This window comes from Lepidochelys kempii, chromosome 8 (genome assembly GCF_965140285.1).
Source record: "Lepidochelys kempii isolate rLepKem1 chromosome 8, rLepKem1.hap1, whole genome shotgun sequence".
NCBI lineage: Eukaryota > Metazoa > Chordata > Testudines > Cheloniidae > Lepidochelys > Lepidochelys kempii.
This window is the reverse complement of record NC_136387.1, coordinates 41,434,150-41,455,147: the sequence shown is the minus strand read 5'-3', so window position 1 is coordinate 41,455,147 and position 20,998 is coordinate 41,434,150. Positions and strand designations below refer to the sequence as shown.

Sequence of the window (20,998 nt, the reverse complement as noted above, 5' to 3'; positions counted from 1 at the left end):
GTGCAGCCTGTGATGTGCAGTACGTCAGACTAGATGATCATGATGGTCCCTTCTGACCTTAAACTCTCTGAGTCTTAGGCCATGTCTACACAAACAGCACTGCAGCATGACAGCTGTATTGATACAGCTGCGCTGCTTGCAGTGTGTGTGGTGAAGACACTCTCTGCTGACAGGACACAGCTCTCCCGTCAGCATAAAAAAAAACAAACACCTTCACAAGCGGCATAAGCGATGTCATTGGGAGCAGCTCTCCCTCCAATATGTTACCAGTGCTTATGTCAGTGTAACTTTTGTCGCTCAGGGGAGTGAAATATTCACACCCCAGAGAGACATAAGTTTTGCCAACGTAAGTGGTAGCATAGACATAGCCTAAATGCTGCACTTGGCTGAGATGTGAGCCCTGCCTAGGCAGTAGAGACAGCACTGGTGTTCCTCACTCATAGAAAATGAGTGGGGTCAGGAAACAAAGTTCTTGAACCCCAGGACTCTGGGCATAATTCCAGCTTTCCTAGGGGGATCTCCCTGGGGTGGGGGAAAAACAACTAATACTACTTCATAATAAGTCTAAAAGATACAAATACTGAAAAGCTATTGACAATATATTTACAGAATGATGCAGTTCAAGCAGCATCCATGGTCACACAAGATTCCGACTCAGACCATGCAGTGGTAAGAAGGAATTGGAGAGGTGTCGGTCAGAGCACGAGAGCAACTGCCCATGCGTGGTCCAATACACACTGCTTACTAAAAATCTCCAGACTCAGGTGCTTGGTGCGCATGCATACACGTGTGGAATACACAGTGGGACCATCACTCGAAGAAGAAAAAACAATTTCCTGCTAATTCACGGTAGCAGATATACTATTCACTACTGCAGTGGTCTCTGAACTGTGGGGTGCGCCTCCTTAGGAGGCACAGAGGAACGTTGGGTGGGACGGCAGAATCTGGGCCGGCCTCCACGCAGGGCGGGAGGGAGCACCACCCAGCCCTGCTCTGCCCCCAATCTGCTCTGGCCCCATCCCCAACCAAGGCACTAGCTTCGGTTCCCACTGTCTAAAATCAATATTGATGCAGGCCATCCAGTGCAGGCTGACCTATTACAATGAGTGCCAGGAATGGCTAGACGCCTAGGAATTCCCTTCCACTTTCTCTCTCTACTGAACATCAAACAGGTTAAAAAAATAAGTTATGTTTGTGTAGTTGTCAATTTTTATTGTTATTCGAACACACACAGACCACAGACACTACACTGACAGCAACTTTTACTGTCAAATTCAGCACAGTCCCTAGGGTGAGAGATCATTTGCAGTGATGGGGGTGGGGGAGAGGAAGCACGGGGCTAGGGACAACCCTTCCATTCTGTTTTTTGCTCCTCGAACAGGAGCAGGTCTTATGCATTCCCTCTTCCTGGTCCTTCATATTTTCTTTTTAATGTCTTTCTACCAAAAGTGGGTGCACTTGAAAAATTTCTACCAGACTGAGAGATATTACTGGTTCTGCCAGCATTCCTCATTTTAAGTAAAGGGGCTCTCTCTCAATCCTGTAGAATCCTGGTGGACAAGGCCCTGAGGCCCCAGCTGGAGGCTTTGTGGCCCTGCCAAACCCCACCTCAGAAAAGGGCAGTAGAGAGGTCCTCCAAGTTGCCGAGAGCAGCTGTATGGCAAGCAGTCAATCAGGGCCCAGCAGGTCAGTATAAGATAAGCTGCAGCATGTGAATAGGTTCAGTTACTTCCTAGAGCCGAAGTAGAGTGGATGGTGCTCCAGGCTTGCTGCTGGGACTCCACAAGAACAAGGCTCTGAGGTAAGGATGAAGAATGTGCAGGAGCCACATGAAGTGGCCCAGGGAATTATAGCAGCAATGCACTTTATTTCACAGAATCATAGAATATTAGGGTTGGAAGAGACCTCAGGAGGTCATCTAGTCCAATCCCCTGCTCAAAGCACAACCAACACCAACTAAATTATCGCAGCCAAGGCTTTGTCAAGCTGGACCTTAAAAACCTTTAAGGATGGAGATTTCACCACCTACCTAGGTAACCCATTCCAGTGCTTCACCACCCTCCTAATGAAATAGTGTTTCCTTAAGGGTACGTCTACAGTACGAAATTATTTCAAAATTATTCTATTCGAATTTTCAGAAGCTATTTTATACATTCGGTCTTGTGTGTCCCCACTAAAGCACGTGAAATCGGCAGACTGCATCCACAGTACCAAGGCTAGCATCGAATGTCAGAGTGGTGCACTGTGGGTTGCTATCCCTCAGTTCCCGCAGTCCCCGCCGCCCACTGGGTTAAGCTGCCAGTGCATGATGGGGCAAAAACATTCTCGCGGGTCTTTCTGGGTGTGCGTCATCAGAAAGTTACAGCAGAAAACGGTTTCACGCCTTTTTGGCGTGCAAATGCCATACTGCTTTCAGCAGACGGTGCACCACTGCTCTCCTGCTACTATGAATCCACCTCTCCAACTCCACTCTGCTCAGCCATTGTGAACCGAGAAGCACAGCTTCCGCCACCAACTCTGCTCTCCTGCTATTGCCATGCTTCTGAGCTTCTCCATGTTCTCTGTCCTGGGCTCCCACCTCCGTGAAAGCCACAGAAGACAACCGTTTTCCGCCGTTGTTCGGCTACCGTGAACCAAACGGCACAGCTTCCGCCGCCAACTCTGCTCTCCTACATTTTGCACCCTATTTCTAGGATTACCCGTGCAGGTGCCATACCATGGAGCCCGATCAGATCTCCACTGCAGTTTTGACCATTGTAAATACCTCGCGCATTACCCAGCAGTATGTGCAAAACTGCAAAACCGGGCGAGGAAGCGACAACAGTGCGATTACTATAATGATGAGGACATGCACACAGACGGCACGGCATGTGGCGATTGGGAGATCATGGTGGCTTTGGGCCAGGTTCATGCCGTGGAATGCTGGGCCCGGGAAACAAGCACAGACTGGTGGGACCACATAGTGTTCCCAGTATGGGATGATTCCCAGTGGCTGCGAAACTTTCACATTCGTAGGGCCACTTTCATGGAACTTTGTGACTTGCTGTCCCCTGCCCTGAAGCGCAAAGATACCAAAATGACAGCAGCCCTCACAGTTGAGAAGCGAGTGGTCATAGCCCTGTGGAAGCCTGCAATGCCCGACAGCTACCGGTCAGTCAGGAATCAGTTTGTAGTGGGCAAATCTACTGTGGGGGCTGCTGTGCTGCAAGTAGCCAACGCAATCATTGACCAGCTGCTATCAAGGGTAGTGACTTTGGGAAACGTGTAGACCATTGTGGATGGCTTTAATGTGCTGGGGTTCCCTAACTGCGGCGGGGCGATAGACGGAACGCATATCCTTATCTTGGCCCCAGAACACCGGGGCTGCCAGTACGTAAACCGCAAGGGGTACTTTTCCATGGTGCTGCAAGCACTGGTGGATCACAAGGGACGTTTCACCAACATCAACGTGGGATGGCTGGGAAAGGTGCATGATGCTCGCATCTTCAGGAACTCTGGTCTGTTTGAACAGCTGAAGGAAGGAATTTACTTCCCAGACCAGAAAATTACTGTTGGGGATGTTGAAATGCCTATAGTTATCCTCGGGGACCCAGCCTAACCCTTAATGCCATGGCTCATGAAGCTGTACACAGGCACCCTGGACAGTAGTAAGGAGCAGTTCAACTACAGGCTGAGCAAGTGCAGAATGGTGGTAGAATGTGCGTTGGGATGTTTGAAAACGCGCTGACGCAGTTTACTAACTCAGTTAGATCTCAGCACAACCAATATTCCAATTGTAATTGCTGCTTGTTGTGCGCTCCAAATTATCTGTGAGAGTAAAGGGGAGATGTTTATGGTGGGGTGGGAGGTTGAGGCAACTTGCCTGGTGGCCAGTTTCACACAGCCAGACAACAGGGCGATTAGAAGAGCGCAGCAGGGCGCGCTGCACATCAGAGAAGCTTTGAAAGCCAGTTTCATGACTGGCCAGGGTACAGTGTGAGAGTTGTGTTTGTTTCTCTTAAAGTTATATACATAAGGAAATAAAGTCACAATTGTTTAAAAACCGTTCTTTACTACTTGTTGCACAAAACATTAAGAGAAATCAGAAGCTAGATGGGGGAAGGGAAGTATTGGGTTAGGGGGATGGAGGAGGAGGAGGGAAGGACAAATCCAGAAACCAAATCAAAATTTAGGATATGCCAGCTTTCTGCTGCTTGTGCAATCCTCTGGGGTTGAGTGTGTGGGTCCCCGTAGCCTCCGCCCCCGTGTTCTTGGGTGTCTGGGTGAGGAGGCTATGGAACTTGGGGAGGAGGGAGGACGGTTATACAAGGGCTGCAGCGGCAGCCTGCGGTCTTGCTGCCTTTCCCGCATTAGATCCACCATACAGTGGAGCATGTCAGTTTGCTCCCCCATGAGCTTGACCATAGCATCCTGCCTGCTCTCATTGTGTGCATCCCTCCCTCTTCGTATTCATGTAACGCTTTATGCGACTCTGCAATTGTTTGCCTCCACACATTCAACTGGGCCCTATCAGTGCGGAAGGACTGCATGAGCTCAGCAAACATCTCATCCCGAGTTCGTTTTTTCCGCCTTCTAATCTGGACCAGCCTCTGGGACAGAGTAGATAGGGGCTGCATTGAAACATTTGCACCTGCTGAGGGAGGAGAAAAAGGGAGGGTAGTATTTTAAAAGATACATTTTAGAGAATAAAGGGGACACTCTTTCTCAGTGAAACAGGTAATTCATAGTACACAGCACATGTTCTTTCTGTACAAGGTCGCATTTTGCCTCCGATACTGAAATGCCTGCCACTTTGGTGTGAGTAAGCCATCACATGCGCCCAGGCAACAGAATTCAGCTTGCAGGCAACGGCCAGACAACAGAATTCAGCTTGCAGGCAGCCTGCGGGGTCTCTGGGATGATCGCTTCACACAACGCGCCCCCCCCACACACACACACACACACCGCGGGGCTCCGATGAGGCTCTGAGCAGGGATGAGCCCTTTAAACTAAACACGAACAGCCCAGCGCGGCTGGGTTTCCCCCCACCCCTCACTGCATGGCTCCGATCAAGCTCTCACTCACCAGAAGTGCTTTCTCCAGGGTCATGGTCTGGGAGCATGCTTTGGAAGTAGGGGGAAGCTATTGGCTCCAGCATTAAGAATAGTTCCTGGCTAGGAGGGAAAACGGATTCCCCACTTGCCGCCTGTGCACTGTCCTCCTCCTCCTCCTCCTCTTCGTCCTCCAAAAACTCATCCTCCTCGCTCCTTGCTACTCCCCCCTTGCAGGTGTCCACAGACAGTGGTGGGGTAGTGGTGGCGTCATCCCCCATAATTGCATGCAGCTCACGGTAGAAGCGGCATGTATGGGGCTGTGACATTTTGGCATTTTGGTACGCTTGCCTGAGCTCCTTGATTTATGTACGACACTGTTCTGTGTCCCTGGAGTAGCTGCTTTCTGTCATAGCCCTGGAGACTTTAGCATATGTATTTGCGTTCCTTTTTTTGGAACGTAGTTCTGCCATAACAGATTCGTCTCCCCAACATGCAATGAGATTCAGTACCTCCTGTTCGGACCATGCTGGAGCTCGTCTACGAATCCAGGACTGCGTGGTCTCTTGAAATGGTGGACTCTGCATGGTCGCCTGTGATGGTGGACTGCGCTGAGGGTCACCTGTGCTGATGGTGACCAAACAGGAAATTCAAAAGTTCCCGGGACTTTTACTGCCTACCTGGCAAGTGCATCAGAGTTCAGAGTGTTGTCCAGAGCGGTCACAAGGGAGCATTCTGGGATAGCTCCCGGAGGCCAATATCGTCGAATTGCATCCACAGTACCTGTAACTCAGAACTGCGATCTCGATTTTAGCGCGACTCCACTTCCGAGATGGAGTACAGAAATCGGAGTAAAGAGCCCTTTAAATGGAAAAAAATAGTTTGGTCGTGTGGACGGAACCAGTTTTATTTCGAGGTAACTCGGCTAATTCAAAAATAACCGCGTACTGTAGACCAAGCCTAATATCCAACCTAAACCTCCCGCACTGCAACTTGAGACCATTGCTTCTTGTTCTGTCATCTGCCACCACTGAGAACAGCCTAGCTCCATCCTCTCTGGAACCCCGCTTCAGGTAGTTGAAGGCTATCAGATCCCCCCCCTTCACTTCTCTTCTGCAGACTAAATAAGCCCAGTTCCCTCAGCCTCTCCTCGTAAGTCATGTGCCACAGCCCCCTAATCATTGTTGTTGCCCTCTGCTGGACTCTCTCCAATTTGCCCACATCCCTTCTGTAGTGGGGGGGGGGGGGGGGGCGCAAAACTGGACACAATACTCCAGGTGTGGCCTCACAGTGCCAAATAGAGGGGAATAATCACTTCCCTCAATCTGCTGACAATGCTCCTACTAATACAGCCCAATATGCCATTGGCCTTCTTGGCAACAAGGGCACACTGCTGACTCATATCCAGCTTCTCGTCCACTGTAATCCTCAGGTCCTTTTCTGCAGAACTGCTGCTTAACCAGTTGGTCCCCAGCCCAGTGGTGCATGGGATTCCTCCTTCCTAAGTGCAGGACTCTGCACTTGTCCTTGTTGAACCTCATCAGATTTCTTTTGGCCCAATCCTCCAATTTGTCTAGGTCACTCTGGACCCTATCACTACCCTCCAGCGTATCTACCTCTCCCCGCAGCTTAGTGTCATCTGCAAACTTGCTGAGGGTGCCATTAATTTAATTTGAGAGTGCAATTTAAAAGGACATTGTGGATGGCTGCTATGTATAGGATCCCAGGGCAAGGACCTGGAGTAGAGGGTGGGCCTGGGTACCCAGCCACTGGTAAAATGGCCTAGATTTTGAGGCACCCCAGAAGGAGAACTGAACTGTAGTGGCCTAGCTTAAGAGCTGGGGCCAGAAAGGCCCCGGGAGGGCGAAGACACTGCCTCCAGCGAAGGAGCCCTGAGGTACTGCTCTGTTGCAGAGCAGGGACAAACTGAGAGACATCAGAGAAGGCACTGAGAGAGGCCCCTGAGGGACTTGTATCCTGAAAGGGGTTTGTGTTGCTTTTATCGCACAGACTGTGTATGAGTTTCCCAGAGGGCTGAGTCACCAAAGACCCACTACAAACAGAGAGAGAGTGCAGGCACACGCACTTGGCCAGGGGACACTTGTGAGAGATGAGTGCAACCCTGTTACACCTTCCAAGCAGAAGAATATTTTTATGTGCATTCTCTCTCCAGGGTGGAGATTTTTGGGGTAATTAAAAAACAAACCCACCAAAGAAAGCCATCCAAACACCCCAAACTGACATTCAAACTTAGAGACACAGCCAGAATTATTCCCAAACCCTCATAGCACAAAGGCAGCAATTACTTCAGTCCCACAAAAACATTTGTTCTTAGAACTTTTAAACTCTCAGAACAGAGCAGTACCTTGTCTTGTAACCATTATTTTTCCAGTTCTATAGCACATTTCACCCTGAAAGATCCAAAAGCAATTTATAAACTATGCAACCATTACCTAATTCATGGCTAACAGCTGCTGTGTTCCATGCTAAACGGCACATAGCAACTCCACATGCCAATTTAGGAGAGGAAGTAGAAAACCCTGTGCAACTGAAACTACACTGAGATTTAAGGAGGCAGAAAGTAATTAGCCAAACTGGAAGTGTTGCCAGGGCACCTGAATTAGCTTCCCTACTGCTATAGACAATGCCATGGGCTCTTCAATCACAAGTGGTCAGGAGCTCAGCTTTATGCAGTAATGGTGTGATCTCCTATATCACAACCCATTGCTTCCCAAAGTACCTATACTTTCTTTGGATATCTCCCATTCCTGCACTCATTAGCCCCAATGCTTATCTTGTAATATCTGAAAGAATCACTGTCTGAAAAGGCAGGACATAAGAATTTTAAAGGACTTGTTTTACTTCTCTATAACCCGCCTGGGTTTTATGTAGACTAGATTATAATAAATCCATTCATTGTATTTTCAGTTGCTGGGTGAAAAGTGTAGTTTAAATTAATACAAAATTGCAGAAATCCACATAGTGGGCTCTATGTAAAACACCTATAAAGTTCCACAAAAGCCAGAAAATCCACCAATTGTTCTGTGTTTATAAAATAAAGCCCATGAGCATTTCCATGGCATATACTCACACTCACAGTCACAAAAGAACTAACTTCATTTGGTCAAACATTCAAGGCACAAAAACAAGTAGTGTAGGTCCAAATTTTATGTACCAGTGGAAAATGTGTATTTTCAGAGTTTTAAAAATCAGTGTAAATGAGGTGGTTTGAAGATCAATACAGGTTTTAAACCTTTCTCTGCAGTGTCTGAATCACAAATATAACTGATGTGCAGCAAACTGGGCTTAATATCAGAAATAAGCAAAACTGTCCTGTCCAGTTTCACTGCCGACACTGAGGGAAGTGAAGGCGAAGACAGATAGCATCAATACTGGCAAGTCATTTAGAGTTTAATGCCCTTTCAGTTTAAACAATTTTGCTAGTGTCAGTAAACATTTTGTTTTCAAATATAGGATCATCTTGGCAGTATCCTTTTAAGAAAATCCAGATTTTTCTAATCTCTCTCTCTTACATTAAGAGGGATTTTTCATGTACTGAACAGGAACATACACAGTATACAGCAACTGGAGGTCTACTGTAATGCTCCATCTGGGGAGCAGGAAGGAGTTCCACAAAGGACAGAGCCCTACTTTCCAAAGCCAGGTTTAGTGAATAGGGATGTAAGTACCAGAATCCGTCCCCCTCCCCCCCCAAAAACCAGCTTTGTTTTTTTCTCCATTATGCTAAAGACTTATTTATAACAGACCTGGGAGGGAGTGGAATCATAGAATAGAATATCAGGGTTGGAAGGGACCCCAGAAGGTCATCTAGTCCAACCCCCTGCTCAAAGCAGGACCAATTCCCAGTTAAATCATCCCAGCCAGGGCTTTGTCAAGCCTGACCTTAAAAACCTCTAAGGAAGGAGATTCTACCACCTCCCTAGGTAACGCATTCCAGTGTTTCACCACCCTCTTAGTGAAAAAGTTTTTCCTAATATCCAATCTAAACCTCCCCCACTGCAACTTGAGACCATTACTCCTCGTTCTGTCATCTGCTACCACTGAGAACAGTCTAGAGGCATCCTCTTTGGAACCCCCTTTCAGGTAGTTGAAAGCAGCTATCAAATCCCCCCTCATTCTTCTCTTCTGCAGGCTAAACAATCCCAGCTCCCTCAGCCTCTCCTCATAACTCATGTGTTCCAGTCCCCTAATCATTTTTGTTGCCCTTCGCTGGACTCTCTCCAATTTATCCACATCCTTCTTGAAGTGTGGGGCCCAAAACTGGACACAGTACTCCAGATGAGGCCTCATCAATGTCGAATAGAGGGGAACGATCACGTCCCTCGATCTGCTCGCTATGCCCCTACTTATACAGCCCAAAATGCCATTGGCCTTCTTGGCAACAAGGGCACACTGCTGACTCATATCCAGCTTCTCGTCCACTGTCACCCCTAGGTCCTTTTCCGCAGAACTGCTGCCTAGCCATTTGGTCCCTAGTCTGTAGCTGTGCATTGGGTTCTTCCGTCCCAAGTGCAGGACCCTGCACTTATCCTTATTGAACCTCATCAGATTTCTTTTGGCCCAATCCTCCAATTTGTCTAGGTCTTTCTGTATCCTATCCCTCCCCTCCAGCGTATCTACCACTCCTCCCAGTTTAGTATCATCCGCAAATTTGCTGAGAGTGCAATCCACACCATCCTCCAGATCATTTATGAAGATATTGAACAAAACTGGCCCCAGGACCGACCCTTGGGGTACTCCACTTGATACTGGCTGCCAACTAGATATGGAGCCATTGATCACTACCCGTTGAGCCCGACAATCTAGCCAGCTTTCTACCCACCTTGTAGTGCATTCATCCAGCCCATACTTCCTTAACTTGCTGACAAGAATACTGTGGGAGACCGTGTCAAAAGCTTTGCTAAAGTCAAGAAACAATACATCCACTGCTTTCCCTTCATCCACAGAACCAGTAATCTCATCATAAAAGGCGATTAGATTAGTCAGGCATGACCTTCCCTTGGTGAATCCATGCTGGCTGTTCCTGATCACTTTCCTCTCATGCAAGTGCTTCAGGATTGATTCTTTGAGGACCTGCTCCATGATTTTTCCAGGGACTGAAGTGAGGCTGACTGGCCTGTAGTTCCCAGGATCCTCCTTCTTCCCTTTTTTAAAGATTGGCACTACATTAGCCTTTTTCCAGTCATCCGGGACTTCCCCGGTTCGCCACGAGTTTTCAAAGATAATGGCCAATGGCTCTGCAATCACAGCCGCCAATTCCTTCAGCACTCTCGGATGCAACTCGTCCGGCCCCATGGACTGGTGCACGTCCAGCTTTTCTAAATAGTCCCTAACCGCCTCTATCTCCACAGAGGGCTGGCCATCTATTCCCCATTTTGTGATGCCCAGCGCAGCAGTCTGGGAGCTGACCTTGTTAGTGAAAACAGAGGCAAAAAAAGCATTGAGTACATTAGCTTTTTCCACATCCTCTGTCACTAGGTTGCCTCCCTCATTCAGTAAGGGGCCCACACATTCCTTGGCTTTCTTCTTGTTGCCAACATACCTGAAGAAACCCTTCTTGTTACTCTTAACATCTCTGGCTAGCTGCAGCTCCAGGTGCGATTTGGCCCTCCTGATAACATTCCTACATGCCCAAGCAATATTTTTATACTCTTCCCTGGTCATATGTCCAACCTTCCACTTCTTGTAAGCTTCTTTTTTATGTTTAAGATCCGCTAAGATTTCACCATTAAGCCAAGCTGGTCGCCTGCCATATTTACTATTCTTTCGACTCATCGGGATGGTTTGTCCCTGTAACCTCAACAGGGATTCCTTGAAATACAGCCAGCTCTCCTGGACTCCTTTCCCCTTCAAGTTAGTCCCCCAGGGGATCCTGGCCATCCGTTCCCTGAGGGAGTCGAAGTCTGCTTTCCTGAAGTCCAGGGTCCGTATCCTGGAGTTCTTTCCCGATCCCTCACTCTGTGACCACTGGGTGTTCTACCAAAAGACCTTCACTTGCTCCCTTGGCTATCTACATTAATTTAAATTCCCAGCTTAAAAAGCAATAGCGCATATGCTTTATGTTCAACTGGACATTGTTTGGTCCACAGGCAACTAGTGAATCAAAGGGAATTCACAACATTCTCTCTGCAGCATTGCTTTCTTGTTCTGATGGGAATTTTGTACATCAGATTATCAGAAAAGACTAAACAGTTTGGACTATAACTTACACATCCAGAAGCCTGGCCCTGCTGTAATGAGGAATGTGCCCATGACGGAGAAGGAAAACAAGAGGAACTCACAAGTTTAAGCCATGCCTACTGTGACTCTTTATGGGGAAGCACCCAAGAGCCAGACAAAAGTTCCATGATAATAGAACAAATACATTAGTATATGCTCATGGGAGGATTCTGCGCTACTGCACATGCACAGAATGTATATCCCCTGAAGATTTCTTTGCTTCCCTGCAGAAAAATGACTTCCTCATGGGGAAGCAAAGGGAAGCCACAAGAGCGGTCATGTGCTCCTCCCCAGCAGTATGTTTTGGGTGCCCAGGGCAGGTGGCAGAGAGGTAGGGGCCTCTGGGGCAGGGGGCTGGGGAAGACCCAGCTGGTGGCTCCTACCCTGTGGGCTCAGCTGCTAGTCCTGGCTGGGCTGGGGAGGACGGGACTTCCTCTCTCCTGGCATGGCATCCAGAGCCGGGTCAGACCCACCCCTAGGTTTCTTCTCCCAGCTGCAGGAAACTCTGCAAACTGCCTCTTCTCTCTCTCCTCCCCTGCCCTGCTTCCTGCACCCATTGCTCTTCAGCTGTACAGGGAGCTGCTCCCCTATGCATGCAGACCCCCTCATACCCAGACCCTCCTGCCGAGCCTTACCTCCCCCGCACTCAGAACCCCCTGATGAGCCCCACTTCACCTGGACCACCCCAACAAGCCACCCACACACAGATCCCACCCCACCAAGCCCCAACCAGCTGCATGCGGAGTCCTACTCCCCCAGCATCTGGACCCCCCACTAAGCCCCAACATCCAGACCCCCTGCCAAGCTCTATCCCCCCAACCCCCCCCTCTTGCTTAGCCCCAACCACCTTCACCTGGAGCCCCCTGCAGAGTCCCATTACTATTGCACCAAGAACCCCTCAACAAGCCCCTGTGCATCCAGATCCCCCACTGAGCTGCTCACACAGATTGCTCCGCACAGAACCCTCTCAACCCACATCTGGATACCCCACACTAAGCACCTCCACACTTGGATCCTGCCTTGCTCAGTCTGTCTGCCCACAGCTGGTGCACCTGGCAAAGAGGGGAAGAACCCTGGGGTGTTTCTGGGGCAGGCACAGTCCTTGCCCTGTGTCAGGGTTGTGTGCAGCCTCACTGCTGAGTCTGTGTACTGGGGGAAAGAGGGGTGGGACCTGCACAGTGATCTCCCACTTCTGTGCAGCCAGTGGCCTGTGCTCCCCAGTGTCATACTGGAACCTCCACATTTATTTGACAAATAAAATTTGCAGAATTTTAAAATATTGTGTGCAGAATTTTTAATTTTTTTGGCACAGAATGTCCTCAGGAGTAATTATTTTGTTTCTAAACTAACTCCAGCTGCTCAGCTGAAAGGGATGCTGACACAAGAGCCAAATTTTAAGACTGACTGTATCAAAGTCAAGGAGCAAGAGACAACAGGATTTTTTTTCCCCAAAAAAAGAGGGAGAAATGGGGTTTCACAAAAACTAAGGGGTTTTTTTTGTGTGTGAGAACTTGTCATTTGATTTTTTTTAAATTGTTTTGAATTGAGATTTTCACTTGTTTTTGAAAACCAAAATCATTTTGAAACTTGGGATTTATTTTCTCCCCTTTTTATCACTGAATGCAAGAGAGTAAATTATATCAAGAGATCCTCCCCATCCCTTTTTCAACTATTACTTTTCAAAGCTTCTCCAACTTTCAAAAATTGAGAGTGGAGAAAGAAAAGGGGGTGGGGGGGAATTGGAATACACCCCCACCCCACCCCCAGTATCATTCACTGTTACATTACGTGGTAACAAGTCAACTACTGAGAAGCTCTCTTAGCGTGGAAGATAGCAAAAAACTATGCTGTGAGTCCATGGCCTCCCACCACCAGACAGACAGTATTAAAGATCCAGGTAGAAATTAACTGGTGGTGGGGAGGAGATAATCAAGACGATGGAGTTAAATCAATAATTAATTCTATTGTTGTAGGGAGAGGATGGAGGAAGGCAACTTACCTAAGTGGGCCATAGTTCAACATTACAAAGGCCAATATCACCATCACACACACAGCTCTTCTCTTTGGAGAAGGGATTTTAAGATTCTGGTTCTAAACAGGGAGACAGAGCGCACATACAGTGTAAGTGAGGGTTTAAAAACACAAATGCATTTCAGACATTCTAACTCCTGTTGTTTCCTTTTATATTAAGGATGACTTGCAAAGCGTAAAACTTCAGAGGTAAAAATGAGCTTCCCCTTTTTCATAAAGATGTATGAGTGCAGTCAGACCTATTTAAAAATATATCTAGTCTTTTTTTACATTCCATTCAAGTCCCATCTACCAAATTTTCTATGGACAACTGAAGAACCAATAGATTTACAACAAGGAATTAAAACTAAGGCTATCTGCCTCCTATCACCATAGTATCAACACCTCACAGTCTGTAATATATTAATCCTTTCCCCCTCCCCACCCCCTTGAAACAGGGCAGTCCTATTATCCCCATTGTACAGATGGAAAGATGAGGTCCAGAGTGACTTCCCCAAAGCCATCAGGGAGTCTGTGGCAGAGACGGGAATGAACCCATTTCTCCTAAGGTATGTCTACATTGGCAGTTGAACGACAAACCTTTTGTCTTTCAGAGGTGTTAACCTCCCTCACCCACTGCCAAAAAAAACCCCCACAATTTTTCCATGATGAGCACCAGAGTGAACAGCATGAATGCCACTTGTTGGGGGTGGAACTTTTATGTTAGCAGGAGAGCCAACAAACAGCGGCTACGCTGCATGACTTCTAGCAGCATGGCTGTAGCGAAACAGCCATGTCACTAAAAGCTGTGTAGTGTAGACAAAATTGAGGAAAGGGAGACCTTTCCAGGCCTTCTTCACACATTTAGATACTACAAAGGCCAGTCTAACACTTGCTTTTTCAGCCCCTCTTTCAGTCACCTTTAATGGGTTTGATCTGAAATAAAGACACCTTGCTGGAGCATGAGGTATTTAAGGAAGTCTCCAGAATAATCTCTTTTCCGCAGACAGTTGCTAAAGGAAACTGAAGTGAATTATAATGGGAATTATGTAGCAGGGTTAACATTTGGAAGCTATCGCACAGAAATCTGCAATCCTGAAATTGTCCTGCAGATCGTTTCTCCCTTCTTCCATGCCAGCGAAAGCAGAGGCTCCTACCAGTGCTGCTCCTGCACACAGCATGTCCAAGCAGGAGAAAAAAGGGAAACTGACTAGGACTGTCACTTGGTTTCCTTCTGCTGCAGTTATTGCTTGAGAAGCAGAAACACCCTCCCAATCATGTGGGGAAAGAAGAACAAAGAGCAGCATAGGGATGGAGTGACAATTTTTAAATCAAGATTGGGTGTTTTTCTAAAAAGATATGCTCTAGGACTAAGTCCTATGGCCTAAGTCCTATAGGATAGACCAGATAATCACAGTGGCCCCTTCTAGCATCACTCTAGGCTTCTATGCCAACAATTCTGAATGAGGGCATGGAGGGAGCATAACTGCATGTGAGAAGCACATCACTTAATTTAGTGTGGAGTTTCGTTCAAATACCAATTTAATTAACAATGGTAATTAGCTGTGTAAGTAAACAAACGTAATTCAGAAATGATGCATCTAGCAGTGCATCTAGACAGCATGCTGACATGGGGACTCTGGCTCCAGACCAGCGGGTGAGGGAAAAGGAAGGGGGAAAATGATGAACATGTGCATTATTTTAAACTAATAGCCGACAGAGGTCCGTAACAGCCATCCCTATTGCCCCCAGTTGTTGGCACATGCCATTATGATGCCTGTACCAACACAAGTTCATTACCATGCTGTTCTAAACAAATCACTGCATGGATTTCGTCCTTCCACAAACACTTCTTACCTCTAACACCAATTCATCCAGCTGCCTCTTCAGTGAACCATTCTCTCTCTTGAGCTGCTCATTCTCCAGCAAGGCAGCCTTCAGCCTGGCCTCCAGCCCCAACATGTATTCCTTCTTCTTCCTGCGTGACTGGCAGGCTGACTCCCGGTTTTTGATCATGCGCTGCTGTCTTCTCAGGAGGTTACTCTAGATGGGGACCAAGCAGTCCGGTTAAAATGGGGAACCCTAACCTACATGCACATTGGTCATCTCATACACAATTTCTGCTCTGCCACTTTTTCAGCCAACTGAGCACTTCTATCCAAAAGTTCCTAATGTGTTCATCATTGCAGCATCTAGTCTCTTATCAGGTTACACCCCCAAGAATTAGCTCACAAAGGGAATGAAAGAATTATGTCCCAATTTCTTCTCTTCTCTGACCTGTACTTTCATATTTCCTTGGCACAAACTGGTTCCCACCATATACAGGAGTGCAGAACAACTGCTGTGCTTGTGCAGCAATGTGCTTGTCCAGCAAATGATTTTTAGGGACCAATTTATGAGGAAAGGTAAAGAACTTAACATGCACAGCTTGTAAAAATCTTGACTAAGAGGGGACACAGTCAAAAACTATAGTGATTATATGCCTTACAGCATACTGTAACCAACAGGTATGAGCATCAAACAGACAGGATTGCGCACGGTGGTATTGGGAGGATGAAGAGCAACAGAATGAAATTAAAGAAAATGTAGCCTCAATGTCAGGAAATTTTTAAATAGTGACTTTAACTCATGAGATTTCTACCAGTCCCCTTGGGATACTATTTCAGGGGCTATTTAAAACTGGACTGAACAAGGCACTGGTAAATAAACTCTTGCGTTTGCAGGCAACAACCTTGCACTGCATTGCAGGGGAAGTTTCTTTCTATTGCCTTCAATTTTCGTTTATAACCTAAAGCCTAAGAATTTATCCTTCCAAACTCTGGGCCTGATTCTCATTTACACTAAGTCCCATTTACTGAACCAAATGAGTTGCCAACGGAGGGACTGAACAGGCAGGAAGAGAAGCAGGAAAAGCCAACAGAGGACAGGATTTTAAAAAGTACAGAGTGGTTGACCATGTCAAAGGTCAAGGAGGATGAGAATGGAGGCCTTGCTGCTCTTTAATTTAGCAGTTTGTTCCAGCACCTTCTCTCTCAACATCCCAACCTGACACTAGACACTGCTTCAACTGGAATAAAACCAAGCACAGAAACATTTCCATTGATCAATTTAATAAAAATATAAATTTGACACCTAAGCTGACCTGAAAGCACCCTGTTAAAGACAAGAACGGTCATGGTCCACACTAGCATTATCTGGAGTTAGTTTGCCTTAACAAATCTTCCATTGAGTTTCTTTTCTGCATAGGCTAGGAATGGGAACTGTGTTCTTGCTTTATCATGGAGACGCATAGTTAAAGATAAGGAACAACTTCCAATAAACCACAACAGGGTCTGTATTGTTGTTACATTTGTATCGGCCTGGAGTGCAGTGGAGACATACAAGACTGAAAGCTAATTGTTTTCATCCACCTGAAGAGTACTCCAATAGCCTAATAATGGACACACTAGTGGCTTACAACTGTTAGAGTATTAAAAAGGCACATAATTTATTAAAAAGGAATAGAATTTGAATAATTTTGGGAGTAGGGTTTGTGAAAATCAGTAGAATGATAAAAGAATAGCAGAGTCCGTAAACTCTGCAAGCCAGAAAGCTTTGGTTGAGGCAAATACAAGAGACAAAGTTAAGGTTATTTGTGGCCACTTTAAGTTTCCTTCTTGCAGATAACTGTCTCATAACTACAGTATTTTGCTGTGCAGCATTTGCAGCTAATTTTCCTTGCAGACACTGACAGTCATTCTATCATTCTGAAGAAGCCACGTGGCTCACATTTCACTATTCTTCTTCATGATATTACAGCAGGGTTACAGAGACCAAGAAAACAAGCTACAATGCACTAAGGTTTTGGCTTCTCTCCCTGCTGATCTAATTGCGTTCTGTAAAGATCATTTATAATATGGATAGTCTGCTGCCACTGACACAATCCTGTGAAAATTAAGCTGTGTGTACTTATTCCAACTTCTTGGAGGGGGGGGTATTTTTTTAATGTTCTCTGTAAGCATTGAGCTTTGTGCACAAACACGTTTCTGGTCACTGCTGACTCTTTTCAGATACTGCAAAACACACTAGATCTTACAAGCATATAAAGCCTTTTAAGAAAACAGGGTTTTAGATAAGCAAGGCATTTGGATATGATATAGTCTGGAGGCTGAGAGCGCTTCAACTACCCAGAGTCCAGATAATCAGTATTATATTGGAAATGTAAGATCATCAACATATTCCACATTCACACAGTAGTTGATGGACGATAGATCCATCAATGGTAATCAGCCAAGATGGTTCGGGATGCAACCTCATGCTCTGGGTTTCCCTAAATCTCTGACTGCCAGAAGCTGGGACTGGATGACAGGGTATGGATCACTCAATAAGTTGGTGTGTTCTATTCATTCCCTTGGAAGCACATGGCACCATTCACTGTCAAAAGAGAGAATACTGTGCTGGATGGAGCAATGGTCTGACCCAGTATAGCCATTCTTTTTGTACATATAACTGGCACTATTTTTTCCAATGTTTGCATTTATCAACACTGAATTTCATCTGCCATTTTGTTGCCCAGTCACCCAATTCATTGAATCATAGAATATCAGGATTAGAAGGGACCTCAAGAGGTCATCTAGTCCAACCCCCTGCTCAAAGCAGGACCAATCCCCAATTTTTGTCCCAGATCCCTAAATGGCCCCCTCAACGATTGAACTCACAACCCTGGGTTTAGCAGGCCAATGCTCAAACCACTGAGCTATCTCCCTACCACCTTGGTAACTCTTCTCAGTCAGCTTTGGACTTAACTATCTTAATTAATTTTGCATAGTCTGCAAATTTTGTTAACTCACAACAGCCCACATTCCAGATCGTTTATGAATATGCTGAACTATACAATAATTTTTTGACTCATAGCAGACATTCAGAACATGCCAAAACTTAAACACTAGAATTAACGGCTCAACCACATATTAAAGAGCTACATATAATGTCATATGTCTTGTATATTTTCTTTTAAAAAGAAGTCCAAAATAAGTATGGGAAAGTTTTCCCCCTAAATAGTGTTTTTTTACAACACTAATAACTAGGCTCATATTGTCCTCTCATCTTCAAAGTTACCTACAAAATTCAAGCACTTTACAAACTGAAGTTGCCATTTCAAATTAGTCCTACAAATAATACTGTTCTGAGCAAACTTTAAGCCCCTAACATGTGACATCTGGCACTGCCTTAACCATGTGCTCACTACCACTCCACGTAATGTGGTAGGAATGTCCCACAGGACAATTATTCTGCTAACAAGTTATGGAAAAAATGGTTGGCCACCTTTTGTCACTGTTGTTCTTCAAGATGTATTGCTCATGTCCATTCCATTCTTGGTGTGTGCACGCCCATGTGTGCGGTCATTGGAGATTTTTGCCTTAGCAACAGGCATAGGGCCGGGAAGGTGCCACCTTGAGTGCCGCACTCACGCGCTGGTATTTCAGGCGCCGCCGGCCCTATGCTGTCTCAGTTCCTTCTTGCCAACAGCTCCGACAGAGGAGCAGGAGGGTGGGTAATGGAATGGACATGAGCAACACATCTCGAAGAACAATAGTTACGAAAGGTGAGTTACCATTTTTTCTTCTTCAAGTGCTTGCTCATGTCAATTCCATTCTAGGTGACTCACAAGCAGTATCAATGGAGGTGGACTCGGAGTTCACAGTCTTGCAGCACTGCTCTGCCAAAGTCAGCGTCGTCTCAAGCCTGCTGGGTCAGCGTGTAATGCGATGCAAATGTGTGGATGATGACCAGGTAGCGGCCCAACAGATCTCTTGGATCAGTACCTGTGCCAGGAAGGCTGCCGATTGATGCCTGTGCCCTAGTTGAGTGTGCCGTCACAATCACCAGCTGAGGCACCTTCGCCAGCTTATAACAGTAGCAGATGCAGGCTGTGATCCTGGGCGAAATCCTCTGAGCAGACACTGGGCGACATTTCATCCTGTCTGCCACAGCAAAGAACAATTGCATTGACTTATGGAATGGCTTCGTTCTACTTATGTAGAATGCCAGCACCCTCCTGATGTCCAGGGTGTGAAGCCTGCGTTCCTCATCCAACGCATGGGGATTTGGACAGAAGACTGACAAGTATGAAACTGAGAAACAAACTTGGGCAGAAATGCTGGATGCAGGTGCAGCTGGACATTGTCCTTGTAGAAGACTGTATAGGGTGGCTCCGAGGTGAGCGCCCTGATCTCAGACATCCTGCGGGCCAGTGTTGTTGCAACCAGGAACAAAACCTTTCAGGAGAGAAGCAGGAGGGAGCAGGAAGCCAGAGACTCAAAGGGAGACCTCATAGCTTTGACAGCACAAGATTCAGGTCCTGGGAGGAACCGGGCCCCAGATGTGTAAATAGAGGAGCTCCAGACCCTTCAAAAACCACACTGTCATAGGATCTGCGAAGAGAGACCTGCCTTGGAATGGAGAATGCAATGCTGAAATGGTGGCCAGATGGACTTTGATCAAAGAGAGGGACAACCCTTCAAGTTTGAGGTGCAGCAGATAATCCAATATATCCTGCAGCGAGGCCTACTCGGCCCAAAGAGGCTGCTCCAAGACCCAGCACACAAAACTCTTCCATTTAGCCAGGTAGGTTGCCCTGGTAGAGGAGTTCCTGCCACAGCAAGACCTGCTGAACACGGGTCGAGCATGCCCGCTCATCTGCGCTTAGCCATGCAGTAGCCAAGCCGTCAAGTGCAGCGCTGCCAGGTTCCGGTGCTGGAGATTGCCGTGGTTCTGGGACAGCAGATCCGACCAAAGAGGCAGTAGAAGAGGGGTGGCTGCCGAAAGGCTCAGCAACATGCTGAACCAGTGCTGATAGGACAGGGCCATGCGGGAGCTACTAGGATAATCATCGCTCTGTCCTGCTTGACTTTCATGAGGACCATGTGAATTAACAGCACTGGCAGGAAGGCATACATCAGCACTCCTGACCATGGAATGAGGAAGGCGTCCGCAAGGGAATCTCTGTCCAGACACTGAATAGAACAGAATACATGGCGCTTTCTGTTCTGCCTGGACGCAAATAGGTCCACCTGGAGAGTCCCCCACCTCTGGAAGATTATGTTGACCACCTCCAGATGGAACAACAATTCATGGCAAGACAAGAAGGACCTGCTGAGGTGATCTGCGACCAGATGAATGGCATGCTGGACACAAAAGTCCCGAAGACTGAGCACCTCCTGACAAAGGGCCGAGGACCTGGCACCACCCTGTCCGTTGATGTAATACATTGATGTAATACTGTCCGTTAGGACCTGCACCCCCTTGCCTTCCAGGTGAGGCAAGAATTCCCAGCAGGCCAAGTGAACCACCCTGAGCTTGCTGACGTTGATATGGAGGGCGAGATCATCCCGCAGGCAGTGGCCCAGGGTGCTCACCTCACCCAGGTCAGCTCCCCAGCCCAGATCTGAATCTTCGGAAACCAGGGTCAACGACGGGGACGGGGTCACGAAGTGAACTCCCTGCAGCACCGAGTTGGGGTCCTACCACCAATGCAGGGATCATAGGATGTGGTTCAGCACCCTGACCACCTGGTCCAGCCCATGTCTGCTGGGAATATAGACCAAGGCCAGCCATGCTTGCAGAGGCCGTAGATGGAGTCGAGCATGGGTGACCACATATATGCACATTACCACATGGCCCATCAGACGTAGGCAGGTGTGGGCCGTAGTGAGCAGGTGCTTCTTTAAAGGGGAGAT

General features: G+C 47.1%; 1 protein-coding gene across 6 annotated transcripts in view; it reads right to left on the bottom strand.

Annotated features, from left to right (window-relative positions):
* The window catches only part of ATF6 (activating transcription factor 6), a 408,864-nt gene that overhangs the window by 324,582 nt on the left and 63,284 nt on the right, over positions 1-20,998 (bottom strand). For all 6 annotated transcript variants that reach the window (XM_073356217.2, XM_073356211.2, XM_073356213.2 and 3 more), the window contains 2 exons: positions 15,138-15,323; positions 13,270-13,361 (listed from right to left, as the gene is read on the bottom strand). In XM_073356217.2, the coding sequence (XP_073212318.1) occupies positions 13,270-13,361; positions 15,138-15,323 (278 nt within the window). The remainder of the gene's footprint in view (positions 1-13,269; positions 13,362-15,137; positions 15,324-20,998) is intronic.